General features: G+C 35.7%; 1 protein-coding gene across 2 annotated transcripts in view; it reads left to right on the top strand.

Moving 5' to 3' along the window:
* Positions 1 to 13,611, top strand: part of SPOCK3 (SPARC (osteonectin), cwcv and kazal like domains proteoglycan 3) — a 187,032-nt gene that overhangs the window by 67,158 nt on the left and 106,263 nt on the right. For both annotated transcript variants that reach the window (XM_057419064.1, XM_057419063.1), the window contains exon 3: positions 9,347 to 9,392. In XM_057419064.1, coding sequence (XP_057275047.1) covers positions 9,347 to 9,392 — 46 coding nt within the window. The remainder of the gene's footprint in view (positions 1 to 9,346; positions 9,393 to 13,611) is intronic.

Here is a 13,611-nt window from a genome sequence, read left to right as displayed (position 1 = left end):
TATAATGAACACGTATAATCATGCAGTGTTAATATTCACAAAGAATGTTGAATGTCTCTATCACAGGTTTAATTAGAGATTCTGAAGTGCAGCTTATATCTTCACAGATTCCAAGTTCAGGTATCTGTTGATTATGTGGATTTTTCTTTTCCTTTTTTTTTTTTTTTTTGAGACGTCAGCTGTTTACAAGAGAAAAAAACAAAACCAAAACCACCGGTACAGATCATACAAAAATAGGTACTAACTCTTTCAGCATAGCTTTGCTTTACTTCTTAAAATCTGTGCAGCACTCTTCAGTTTTTAACTGCCTTCATTACATTGTCCTTAGTAGACCTTCCATCCCCTTTTCTGTTGCCACATCTGTACTTACTTGCTTTGTCATGTCAATTGTTCTGTAGTGCCTCTCTCATAATCTTTTGTATTTCTTAATTTCTTCCCTTTAGTTTTTTCTGGTTTGGTCTCTTTTCACACTAGGGTATTCTCTGTCTCCATGGCAATGAGAGTTATACCAGAACGTTGTTCTGTGCCTTGGCGTAAGTGACTACCTGTTGGAAGAAACATACCAAATCCTGTCTATGCAGCTGGCATGTTATGGCACACTTTATGATTATCTTTGCAATAAATTTTCTCCAGGCTGGAAAACAAGCAACAACAGGAAAAGTATAGTATCTCTTTTGTAACTGCAGGTTGGTCTCCTTGACATGCTAAAAATACAGAAACTTTCAGCTTCCTGAAGGAGAGCTGATAAGTAGCACTTTTCTTGCCTCTTGCTGTCCTCAGATATGGTTCAAAAAATGTTTTCTAGAAATTGAGTAAGGGTCAAGGACTTTGCAAATACCTTTCTTAGACACTAAGAAGCCCCTTCAAAGCTAGAGTGTTTCTGTCTTTGTGCCCTTTGTGCCTTTCACACCTTTCAGGGTTTTTGTCCTGAACATAATGCAACAATTTTCATAACTGTATTATTTATTTTTTAAGGCGGGGGAGGAAGGCAGATCAGTTACCTGAGCCCTGGCTATTTCTGGACTATTGCAGCCTTTGAAGCAGAAGGACATTTTTATTTTCCCAATTTTATTAATCACATTTGGTCCAAGTAGGCTGCTGAGCCAGTCTACCATCCACTTTTTTTTTCAACAGGCAGAGCTTCAAATAGCATCAAAATTGATACTCCAGTGAATGTTCTGATTTTTAGTGGTGATTTATCCCAAATCATTTTGGTTTATTCTTCACTCGACAAGAGCCCATCATCAGGAATTATGAGACTAATGCTTATAAAGAATGATAGAGGCCCTCAGGATATTGTAAGAAGGAATGAGCTTTTCTCAGTCTTAAATGAAGAAATGAAGCTATGACTGATCTGTACCGAAAATCAGGTGCATTACAAAGTACAATGGCAATGTACATGAGCTGTGTTTGTAGTGCTACAGAAAAGTACTTCTTTCCACTGAAAGATCACTTGCTGTCCCACTGTCAAGATTGTTTGACGTGAAAAAGACTTAGAAAATGCAAATTCTGGTTTTGAATTTTCTTTCTGTGGTTCTCCATGTCAATCAAACTGACCCTGTTTTTGTAGAGTTCCCTTATATCTAGCGTTTGGGTCTTAAGATGGTATTTTCTGCATGAGATACTGTTCAGGAGTGTTCTTTTAATGAACTGCCTCAGAGCAAAGATGCAGTTTGCCTGCCTTGAATATGGCACCCTGCTTTTTCTGCTGCAAGGCAAGAACATCACTATTTGATGTAGCACAACAAAAAAAGTCTCTTTTGACTTTGTTTCTAAATATGGAGTATGCTAAAAACCACAGAACAATATTTTCTTGATCAGCATGGCCCCCATTTTCCCCTTGTGCACAAAACTGTTGCTTCATTGTAGAAGGCAGTTTGGGTGATGAAGCACTACAAATCCTTGGTGGGTCTGTGCTGAGTATTTGTTCTTGTCTGTCATGTGCATGGAAAAGGACTCAAAGAGGGTGTTTTCCATTGATGTTTACAAGGACTAAAGTAAGGCTGCTTCACCTGTAGTTCCCTGCATCTAACTTCTTGCCTTTAATTTTTTTAAGATGCTAGCTCTTTTTCCACTTCCCAGAGATCTCCCTGGTGCAGTCAACCATTTTTCTTAGATTCAAGCCATAGCCTCACAATCATATTGGCCATCTCTTTTAACACACTTAGGTAAATACCCTCCAGCCCCAAGATGAGATCTGGTCTCTCTGTACAGTTGTTCAGCCAATCTTGACTGTCTGTCCTCTGGACTGTGGCGTTGTATGTAGAGGTCATGAAATAAGTTTTGCCCTTGTTGCCAGGAGCTTTCCCATTAGTGAAGGGGCATTTGAGGAAAGTGAACAGCAGCCCTTCTAAACAGGCATGTGGAAGTCCCACAGGTGGCCTTCAATCTCACATATATAGCCTGTTTTCAACTCTTCTCTCAGGTTTATTAGACTACAGATCCTGTCGTCTAACCTGTTTTAAAGCCCTCCTCACAAGTTGAATCTTGACAGCTTAATAGGAACATGGTCAAAACTTTTTATATGTGTTTAAAGTGGAAAGATGGTTAATTTAGTGGTTAATTTGCTTTTTATTCATGATAAGAAATGAGATGCACTTTTAAAGAGACAATGTTTAAAATTTTATTGGGATTTAGAAGCTTGTAGTGTTCATGTTTTGATGTTAATTCCTTTCTCTTCAAAATGTTTTTCAGTATTTTCTCAGTATTTCTGAATATAAGCTTAAGTAAGCATTTGGTATTTCTTGGCAAATGATTTCAGTACTGTGCTATTCAGATGTGCTGTTAGTAATGCTGCTAGTACCAACTAGCCTTCAGAGAAATCTTACTGAATGAGATCTGTGAAATAGAGGGAGAGAGGGCTGAAAAGTGATGGCGTTTAGCCCAGTCTCATCAACGGTACTAGAAGTGTGAGGCAAAGAAGGGGAGCGGGATAAATATTGAGTGTGGGAATCTGAGTGCCAGAGTTGCTGGAAGCAGCTATTGATGCTAATTGTGCTTTGCCAGTTCTGTGAATACAGGCCTCGGGGGTGGCATGGCCCAGGAGCCTGGGGCAGCAGTGGAAGCTGACATCAGCCTCCCTGGAGCATTGAAAAGCAAACTGGCATCCTTCCACACGTCACTCCAGAACCTCACTCGGGAAAGCTAGGTGCCAAACAACAAGAAAGGAGCTGTGCAGCAAGCCTCAGTCTTCCCTATAGTTGTTGAGGTTTTTTACTACCAGAGAAGTAGTGCTGATCTTGCCTCTGTGGTGGTTCAGTATTCTGGTGTTTGTTTTCTCATATGAATTCTTTTGACTTACTAAACTGATTTTAAAGATTGACCAGTTCCCAGAAGTGTAGTGGGTGTAGAGTGCACATCTATCTGTGTCTGAGGTACTTTATACACTGAATTACTTCTGCTGGTTTTTGCAAAACTAATTGTATTTCTAATGGAAGACTTAGTCTGGGGAAAGGAGTCAATTATAGCAGGAGTCACCTTTCTGCTAGCCTGTAAAAATCTTCTGAGTATTTTTTTCTCATTTCTTCAGTCTAGGTAATAAATCTGGTCGCTTATTCTTTAAACTTTGATTCACTAAAGAAGGGTTCCTGCTCTGTGCCTCTTTTTGAGTGTTGGAAAGGAATCCTCAAAGGTGGCATGGGGAAACATAAGAGGTATCTCAGCTGGTGAGAAGTGATGTATCCTGTTGAGAAGAAACTATAGAGCCAAAAAATTCTGCTATACAAACAGTACCTTCACTCCCTAAACTAGTTCTCTTCCTAGTTCTTCTTCATGTCCTCAAGCTGTGTGGTATCACATAAGGTATGTTCATACTGTCCTACAGATTAAGCAACCTATTCAATGTGTCTGGGACTATTAGGAAAAAGTCCTCCAGAGCACATGGTCTGTCCAGGCTTCTTGCCCTCACAGATGTTCTGAGACACATGAGATGTTGTGATAGTAAATAGAGTGCTGAAGAGTGTGGTAGCTACCTTATTCCATTGCGTGTACAGTCCTGCAGTTAACTGGCTAAACTAATGCTCCACATTTATACGACAGTGTTTACAGGGCTTATGATAGATCAGTTGTCTATGTGGGTCAGCAGAGATGAAAAGCAGCATCTGATAGGCAGGTGAGTATTCACATGCTGCTGAAGAGCATGTCTGTATCATGGATGAGAATTCCAGACTGGCTCAGATTTCAGGTCAAAGAATTTCCCAGTACACAAGCATCATGCATTGTCATGGTTCAGCTTATCCTTCCCCAGTTACGGTTTATGTTTCGGGGTAGTACTCTCATTAGATGTAGCTGGAGTATCTTAGTTATTCTGTGTATGCTACCTGTGGCCCTCATTTGTTTGGGGGAACTGCAGAGTTAGGAATGGTGAATTTAGCATATAATGGAAGCTTTCATGGTGTCTCATTCTTTAATTGCTGTAACATTTCCCTATGTGACCAGTAATTTATGGCTCTGCAGGGTAATGTCAATCTTGCTGATGTTAGGCTGATGGTGCTAGAGCAAGATCTCAGTAGAAGAATACTTTCTGCACACTGTTGATGCTAACTTTGTTTTTCCAGCAGTGGAATGAAGCTGGGACAGGTATTGGGTGACACCCCTATCATCAGAGCTATTTCAGTGAGACTTAGAACATAAATATGTGTTACAGAGTCACTGTGGGAAGGTTTGGTGCAGATGAGTCAAACTCTTTGCTATTGGGGAGGTGGAAAGATGTGAAGGAGAGATAACTTTGTGAGCTCAAGTCTGCTGCAGAAGTGAGATGGAGGCAGATGGAAAGCTGCAGTGTTGGACTATTGGCTCAACTCATTTGGCTTGTTGAAATGGAGTCTGAAAATAGCATAACTACTGAATAGCAAAGACCTAGCCTAAAAGAGGTGAAGAGCTTTCAGATCTGATGAAAAACAGATGTATGTACTTGAGATGGAGATAGAAGAAATGTAATAGAAAACTGATTAAGAGCTCCTTGAAATTAAAAACAGCATAATAGTCTTAAAGCTAATGGCAGCGAGGAAAAAAATCTCAATCTAATACTGTGGGTTTTAAGTTATATTATGGAGCATGTGCAGCCTGAAAGACTTCTGTTTCTGAAATTGTCAAAATAGGATTTCATGTACATCTACAAATTGGAACATGTAGCTATTTTTTGATAAAAACCCCAAGCCCTGTGTAGGAATAGAGAGGCCAGCAGTAAACTGTATTTTTGCATCATGCTTAATCGTTTAAAACTTGAGAATTTTGTATGGGCAGAATTCAGTTTGGTATTGAATAAAGTTCAGGAAATCTTGTATCTTTCCTGCTTTAGTAACTGTTAGAAGTATTCTTTCTTAAAAGGGCATTATGTATGAAACGGTATCTCACATTGAACAGTTGCCTATTAGGCTTTTCCCTAAATTGGTAGTTTGTAAGTCATACGCTGTACAACCTGTTCTGTAGCAGTGAAGTTATATTTGGATAAAATACAAAGATATTTATAAATTTAGAAAACCGCTTCAATTTCAATGGATTCTCTGACATAAATCAGGTTTGCTTTTAATATATAGGCTTTTAATGTATAGGCCGTACTAGAGGTGAAATGTGAACACAGAACAAGGCCTGGATTTTCTTTTATCTGTGAGTTGGTTTTTTTCAGGTCAATTTGGTCTGAAACTATTTGTGAGGAAACTGCCCTCCCAGCTTGAGGATACCTGCTGTTCTCCGAGTCAGACTCATTGTGTCTGCCATGTATCATTATGTTTAGCAATATAGATTTCTGTTGGATAACAACTAATGTCATGTCAACCGTATATGGCAGCATCTACAGAAAATGCTGCAGAGATTAATAAAATTCTGTAACAAATGCTGTACACAAGTCACAATAATATGATCCTATTAATTTCCTATCTTGGAAGCTCAAAACTTCTGCTGCATAACTACATTGTCAGATATGATTTTTATTAAGTGAGCTTTTTTCTCTCTTACTGTACTGTTTTTTAAGAATGCGAATAGAATAATTCATGTAGAAGAATATAGAACTCCAAAAAGAGCAATAGAAGTGTTCAAGACAAAATACTTAATTTTTTTAATATTATGTTTTTATTTATTTATTTTAATAGAACTTCTCTGACTAAACTGCTTTTGGTCATTTTGAATCCTTTTCTTAAGGCTGTCATAAAAAATATTTATTGGTCTGAAAGTGCATGTGTAATTGTAGCATGAACTTCAACACTTAGAAACAGTTCAACACTGACCTTGACTGAACATAATGTTTAAACATGTATAATTTTAAGGCATGGATATTAAACTCATTGGAATCCATCATACATGGCTTTATGTGTCTTTCAGACAGAAAGACTTGAAGGAATTATTGACATTTCATGTAGTTTCCAGTAGAGCAGTAAGGATGAATTTTCTATTTCAAATGCATGTATACCTTTAGCTAGAAAACATTAAAAAAGCAGTATGGCTACTGTGACAGATCTGAGACTTTATTCTGTGTATTTTTACAGTCTGCCTTTAATCAGATGTCATAGGCTCTGTCCTGAGACATTGCTTTTGCATTTGTAGATGCTTTGGCTGGAGCTGTGATGCTACTCAGCCGATTGTAAACTGTGTATTTGTTCATTCTGTTTTTAATTTTATATTAAAATCGAGGCTTTGTAAATTGCATAGTCATCTTGACATTCTCAAGAGGATATTGAACATTATAATAATCAAACTCTTATTGATTGAAGATCAGGAAAGGTCTGAATGTAACAGGAAGCCAGATTCTTATACATGTGGTAGGTTAAATAGCTTTAGAAATATATGTAAAATTGTAGAACAATTTATTGAAGCAATTTCCTTACTTAATCTGAGAATCAATCAACTATTTTATGTTGATGTTAGAGGCACATAAAGATTTTAACATACCCAGTAATGGACTTTCTTCAAGTAACAGTTGATTTGAAAAATTAACCCTTAGAAAAATCAGTATAAATATATATGGTATATGGATATATATGTTTTGGATTTAAGATAGAAAATTTCATGTAAACCATAATCCGTTCAAACCATAGTACAATTAAAAAAACCCAAACAAAACAAAACCCAGAACACTCCCCCCAACCTAAAGAAAAAAAAGGAGGGGTAACCTTAATGGGGAGAGGAATACAGAACAAAATAATGTTATAGTGTTGTGTGTAGGTGTGTTGTTCCTTTTCATCTTGAAAGATCTGTGTAATGCTAGTCATGCCTTTTTTAAAAAAATAGACTTGGAAATGATTGAGGAAAGGGTAACGGGAATGGTATGGAGTGGCTTTGTAGTCAGAAGTCGGTCAGCTAAGACTTATTTCTAGAAAAGCCTGAGGTATGTTGTATTTGGGATCTGTGAAGTTGTCTGCAGTATAGAGATGAACAAGAATTTATTTATTGTCTGGTTAGTTTGAGGCCAAATTGAGAATGTGTAATTTGTACAAGCAGCCCCACTCCAATGTTCTTCCTTAAGCATAATGCTGGATGCCTTGTTTTAGAAGGGATTTTGACCTCAGGATGATTGCTCTTTTGTTCTAACAGCTTTTTTATTGAATTAACTAGGTTGGAAAAGATCTTTAAGACCATCAAGTCCAACCATTAACCCATGACTGCTGATTCCACCACTAAACCATGTCACTAAGGGCCTCATCTACATGGTTTTTTGAACACTTCCAGGGACTGTGATTCCAGTGCTTCCTTGAGCAGCCTGTTCCAATGCCTGAATACCCTTTTGGTGAAGAAATTCATCCTAATGTGTTCTAGTTATTCCAAGTTTTCACCATTTTAAAAATAAGCATATTGTCTGAATAGCCTTCTTGTGAGTGAATGTTACTGGTTTAGTAGAAATGGAAAGGCAGTCTGACACCTCTGTTTTTTCAAGAGTTGAAATATTTGCCAGTGATGTGGTGTGGTTCATGGAATGAATAGCATTGCATTAATGCTGTGTCAAACTTCTTCAGAACACCACTGCAGAAATAACATCTCCATAGTTACTATTAGGAGGGATACAATTGGAAAACACTGCCATAATTGTAATTCCTGCTTCTCTCTTGCATAATTAAAAAAAAATTATAGATTGTTAATCTGTGCCACATCAGAGGAATGCGTACGTATTGCTACAGAACTTTGGTTTTACTTTGCACTTCCAGATCTAATCATTTCTTTCTTCCTCTTTCAAAACACACATTTCCATAACATTTATGCTAATAAAAATCATTGCAATACAGTTTAGGCTGCAACCACTCCTTCCCCTTTACCCCCACCTCATCCCCTTTGTGGTAAGGCTGTTGAACCACTAAAACCCAGAGAGTGCTTTGTTCCTGTGAAGATGTGCTTGATGCTTGATTGTTCTGAAGTTGTGATTATGTGGCTTTGACAGCTATATGAGACTCGCATTTTCCCAGTGGTTGCAATTTATTATAAATTGAGTTTCTTTATGGCGGTTTTGGTGATATTTTAGCAAGTGGGGTGGAAGTGCTGGATGTGACAATGCACCCAATGCAGTTTGTGAACCTTGATTTGTGCAGACATTAAAATGTCTGGTACAATCTTTTAAATGTTTTATTCTAGAGAATAAGGAGTTAAATTAAGACATAAAAAATGATTCTAGTATTTTTTCTGCTCTACCTGTTATCTGAGGTGTGCAGATTGCTTTATTTACATCAGCTATGAATCTAGTTAATAAAATTTCTTAAAAAGCTTGAAAGCAATTCATTTAATTCAAGTTTTTCCTTCTTGAAATTGTAGTCTAATATAGCTGATGACATAATTAGGAGGATATTTTATGTTTAGGAAAATGGTTTGTAGAAAACAGAGTTAATTAGACTTACTTAATGACAGTTCTGACTGATGCAGTTGAAAACTACATGGCAGAATATTTATTTTTCTAAAATTTGTGTATCATTCTTTAAAACATAGCTGTATTTTATTGATGACTATTTTGGAGCTTTGGTTTTTGAAAAATCATTCATGGAAAATGTAATTAAGTTAATCAGTATCTTAGACCTTAAAGTACAGGAAAACTACTGTAAGATTTTAAAAGCAGTGTTAGAAACATTACCTATGTAAGTACTGTGAGAAATATTTTTCTATTTTAAGTGCTAGAAAGTAACATTAAATAGCATTTTTAATTAATGAGTACAAATACCTCTGAATGACATTGTTTTATTCTTTGAGTCATTTGTCCCATTATGATGACTGTAATCTTTTTCTCTCCCCCCTTTTTTTTCCCTTAACTGCTTGCCTTTTCTAGGAAGTAGAGGTTGGTATACATCTTACGTCTTTCATTATTCTGTGAGTTTTTCATGTGTACATGGAGTCTTTATATTTTACTAAATGTAGGTTGTTTCTCCCTTTCCAGGATGATTATTTCCGTACATGGAGTCCCGGTAAACCATTTGATCAAGGTAAGATTCTGCTACTAGTTATTTTGTATGGGATAAAATTTTAAGTATTGGCAATTATGTTCCTGTTCTTGAAAATTCTGTAAATCTGTGTTATTTTCTCCCTCTTCAAATGCTTGATTTAAAGAGAGCCAGAAATTCAGCCTAATCATGAACTTTTATCTGTGATTTTTTGCAAGCTTTCATTGATTAGAGATGGGGAGCATTAGGAAGCTCCCAAAGTAGCTTGAAGTTTCACTTATACAAACTTGGGGTTTGGGAGATTTTGTTTTGGTTTATTTGCATATACCCTATGCATTGCTGTTTTTCCAGTAGGGCATTTGAGAAAAAACAGCATGTAATCTGATATTTGTCTTTTGCAGTTAAAAAAAATTAAAATGTTGAAAGTCTCTTTTTATAGCTTCCTGATAAACCAAGATCTAGAAAAACAGTTTTGGAAGTCTCTGTCATGTTCAAGTAATCTGTCTTGAGGCAAAACACAGATGGAGCTTTGAGAATGCTACAGCCTTACAATCATTTGAGCAACCACAGCAAATTTTCACATTAAACATTCCCTCCCTAGGCATTGGAACTTAATGTTTACTGTCAATATAATCCACTTCATGTATGTTGTTTCAAAGTGTATGACTACTGTTGTTAAACTACTGAGACTCTGGATACATTTTTATTTTTTGTAATTGCTACAAGGAGCTGTTCAGAGTCTTTGTCTTTTCCAATAATACTGGTGACAGAAATGTAATGAAGAAACAACGTAGGGGCTTGGACACAAGAGACTGAGAGAAAAATATGTTGCAAAAATAAAGTTTACTCAATTTAAGGAAATTCTTCCATAGGGGATACTGAATTTAAAGGGAGGTTTGTGATGAATTATATTGTATTACAACCACATCTCTTGGAGATGGACTTTCCACTACATTCTATGCCTTTGTCACTTTAATTTAGGATTGCTGTAGTTAAGCCTGTGAAAAGAAATGCCTTAATTTCTTAAATGAATGCACCTGGCTTGTTTTGCCAGTTAGTGGGAGACAGGAGTAGTCACAGTTGTTTTCACTACTCTGAATTGTGGTGATTCTCTTCTGGTACGGTGGAAATTTGTAAATATTAAGTTAGAACTATGGCAGACTGAATATTTTAGAACATGACAATTTTGCAGACCATGTGTTTCTCCTCATTATATTCTAGTACATTAGGAAAAGTCCTTGACTTAAGGAGTTCTGTGACTCCTCAGAGAACAAGATTCCTTTCATTGGTAAAGTACCTCGTCTAAGAAGCAGGCTTATCACTTCACTACAAAGAACCTTTAGTCTATTCCCTTTCTTCTTTGTTTTTTGATAAAGCAAGTTTTTAGTACGGGAACTACAATAGGTTATACTTTAGTGATTTACTGGTGGCAAAATCTTTCATCAGAAGCCATTGAATTGAATGCACTGTAAATTTTGGTCAGTGTCTTAATTTGGCAGTCATATAATTTAAAGAATGTCGGGTATTTTTTCCTCCCAGTGCTTTTCAGTTTTCCTGCAGTAATGGCTGCAGTTTTTGCATTGAATTTAGCAATGATTTTGAATGTAGCTGTATGTCAAAAGATTTACGGTTTCTCAAGTATTAGACATTTTTTAGACTGATGGACATACAGATATTCTTTACTAATCAGAGACTTGTATGTTGTTGTTATTCTATTGAAAGTCTGTAAAGAACATTACTGACTAGATTTGAAAGACATATTAGAAGTTAGGAAAAGGTTTCCCAGTCAACATCATGGCAGAATTGGCTTCCTCTTACTTTTAAGTAAAATGGGAAATGATCTTTTTTAAACATAGCAAAATATTCCTGAGAATAAAATATAACTATGGAAGTACCATGTACTCGTTAATACATTCAAGTCTCTCTCATCAGATGGAAAAAGTGATCATGGGTATTATTTTGTAGGAAGAGCCATTCATACTTAAAAGCATGGCAATCTTGCAAATGTCAGTTCCTTAGAAGTGAATGTAATATTCACTATTTACTGAAGAAATCAGATCTTTTATGATTCCCTGCGTTTGCCAGTAAAAGACATACAGCAGTGACAATCTCAACACATTTTTTTCCGCATATTACTTAAGATGGGAAAAAGTGAGAGTTGGTAGACTATAACAACTGAGTTTTAGGTGTAAATTCTGATAGTCTCTGTGGCAACACGTGTGAAAACACGAAACTCCTAAGTGAAAGACAAATTTTTAAAATGGAGACATAAACTTCCAGTCAGAGACTAAAGTTGCTCACTAAAGATGTTTGAACAAGAGCAGTAGCAACTTCTCGTGTGTTAAGTTTGTAGTAATACTGCTGAAGATACATGCAGATAAGTTCTTCCAGGAGAGAAATAATTAATATCCTTAATTTATCAGTGTGTTATTTCTTTTACTTATCAATATTTGTCTTTTCAGAAAATTGCACATAAATCTGTAAAAGTATGGAATAAGTAAGGAATCTTTTTGGCATTAAAAGATCTGAAGTCCAGGTCTACCAGATGACATATTTTTTTCTGTTTACTGAGAAACCAATGGATCATAGGAATTACTAGTGCTTTTACGGAAACATTTTTCTTTGTTTATTAAAATTATAGCAACTTTACATGATGAAATTACAAATAGTTGGAAGTTTTGAAATCTATATGAACAAATATGAAGACCTTTAAACTGCATAAATGCCAAGTGACTACCTGTAATAAAGGCGGTGGTAGAATCTTTAGCTTTATGTCTGTGTTTTCAGATTGTTAGCTGTCATTTCAAAATACTCTTACCCCCGTTTCACCCCTTGTCTTTTAGGCTGTTGTATAGGTAGGTACCTGTTACAGTTGTAACTCCTTGTCAATGCAAGTAGTAGTCAGACAAATGGGTTCTCATTATGTTTATTATGTTCTAATTTATTATGTTATATATACATATTCTGCTCAAAATCAGCAATATATGGGGACCTTCAAACTGTTTTCAGCAAACATCCATATTAACTTGTAGGTAGTGTTTTTGAGGAACCAGTGCTTGCCATACAGACATATCTTTGAGGTCTACACATAGTTATTATTTTCCTAAGATTTATATGACTATTAAAACCTTTCCTAAGATTTTTGTAGATTTACTATATATGGATAATATAACTTTTTATTTTTTTAATGCATCATTAATCTGAATGCAAATCTTAATGCTAATTTTTTTTAATATTTGAAAAGTCAGTGGTTCAGTGACTCAATAGTCATATATGCATATGATAGTCAGTATCTTAATAGTGTCTTAATTCACTCCGCTTTAATTAGGTGTATTTTTAAAGGCATTCTTACATTGATATGGCTAAGTATGTAAAAATTGCTCATGTAGAAAGATCTGTGTAATTCCTTGAGTATTGGTGAGAGTAGTTATATGGAAATATATCTCCAAGCATTCCAGGAGGTTAGCTCTTACTATGAAAATATATAATAATATTTACTCCTGGGCTGCAAAGTTTAAGTTATTTTAAAAGGTGGAAAAATATTAGGATTCGCATTGCAATCCACCAGTGCCATTCCTTAAAGCAACATTTGACATTTGTGCAAACAGTGCTTGTTCCTGTTGAACTCGTTTGCATATATACATCTAAGATGGAAAAAAGTTTTTAAATATTTTGACTGTATGATATATATGCACACATAACTGTTTATATTTTTCTATAAACACCACAGTGTGAATTCTTAATAAACAATCATGTGCACCAGGTATTATTGTTTGAATAAATCAGAATGTTCTGTTAATCATACTTAGTGCTAAAACGCAGTTTTTGCATTTTAAGTGGTTTTAGAAACAAGCAATTAGGATGTTTTGTATTTTGGACTATTCCAAGTTGAACATTTTAGTACCTTTAATGTGTGTTTTATCTACGTTTTCTCAGCTTAAAAGGAAACAACAATACTTGCTAACATGTTTTCTTCATGTAACATTGTTACACCATGCAAAAATGTATGGAACGCTTAGGTATATTTTATTTTTAGACTACAGATGGTATTAGAGCTTGGAGGATGCAGCTATTGAATAAAGTTGCATACACAAAGACACTGGTGTAATATTTTAAAGTGGAAAGGATGTTTTCCTTTGCTCAATAGAAATACCTTGGAGGAACAGTGGAGTATTTTCATGTAATGGAAAAAATATGCAATGACATTTCCATGGAGGATGAACACCCTGAAGGTATAGTTGGTTTGTGGATATATTAATAA

This window comes from Pezoporus wallicus, unplaced genomic scaffold (genome assembly GCF_028554395.1).
Source record: "Pezoporus wallicus isolate ANWC-B61680 ecotype Strahan unplaced genomic scaffold, APGP_CSIRO_Pwel_v1 contig_2384, whole genome shotgun sequence".
Taxonomy (NCBI): Eukaryota; Metazoa; Chordata; class Aves; order Psittaciformes; family Psittacidae; genus Pezoporus; species Pezoporus wallicus.
Note: the sequence above shows the minus strand (reverse complement) of the source record. Positions and strands in the feature narration are given on the sequence as shown.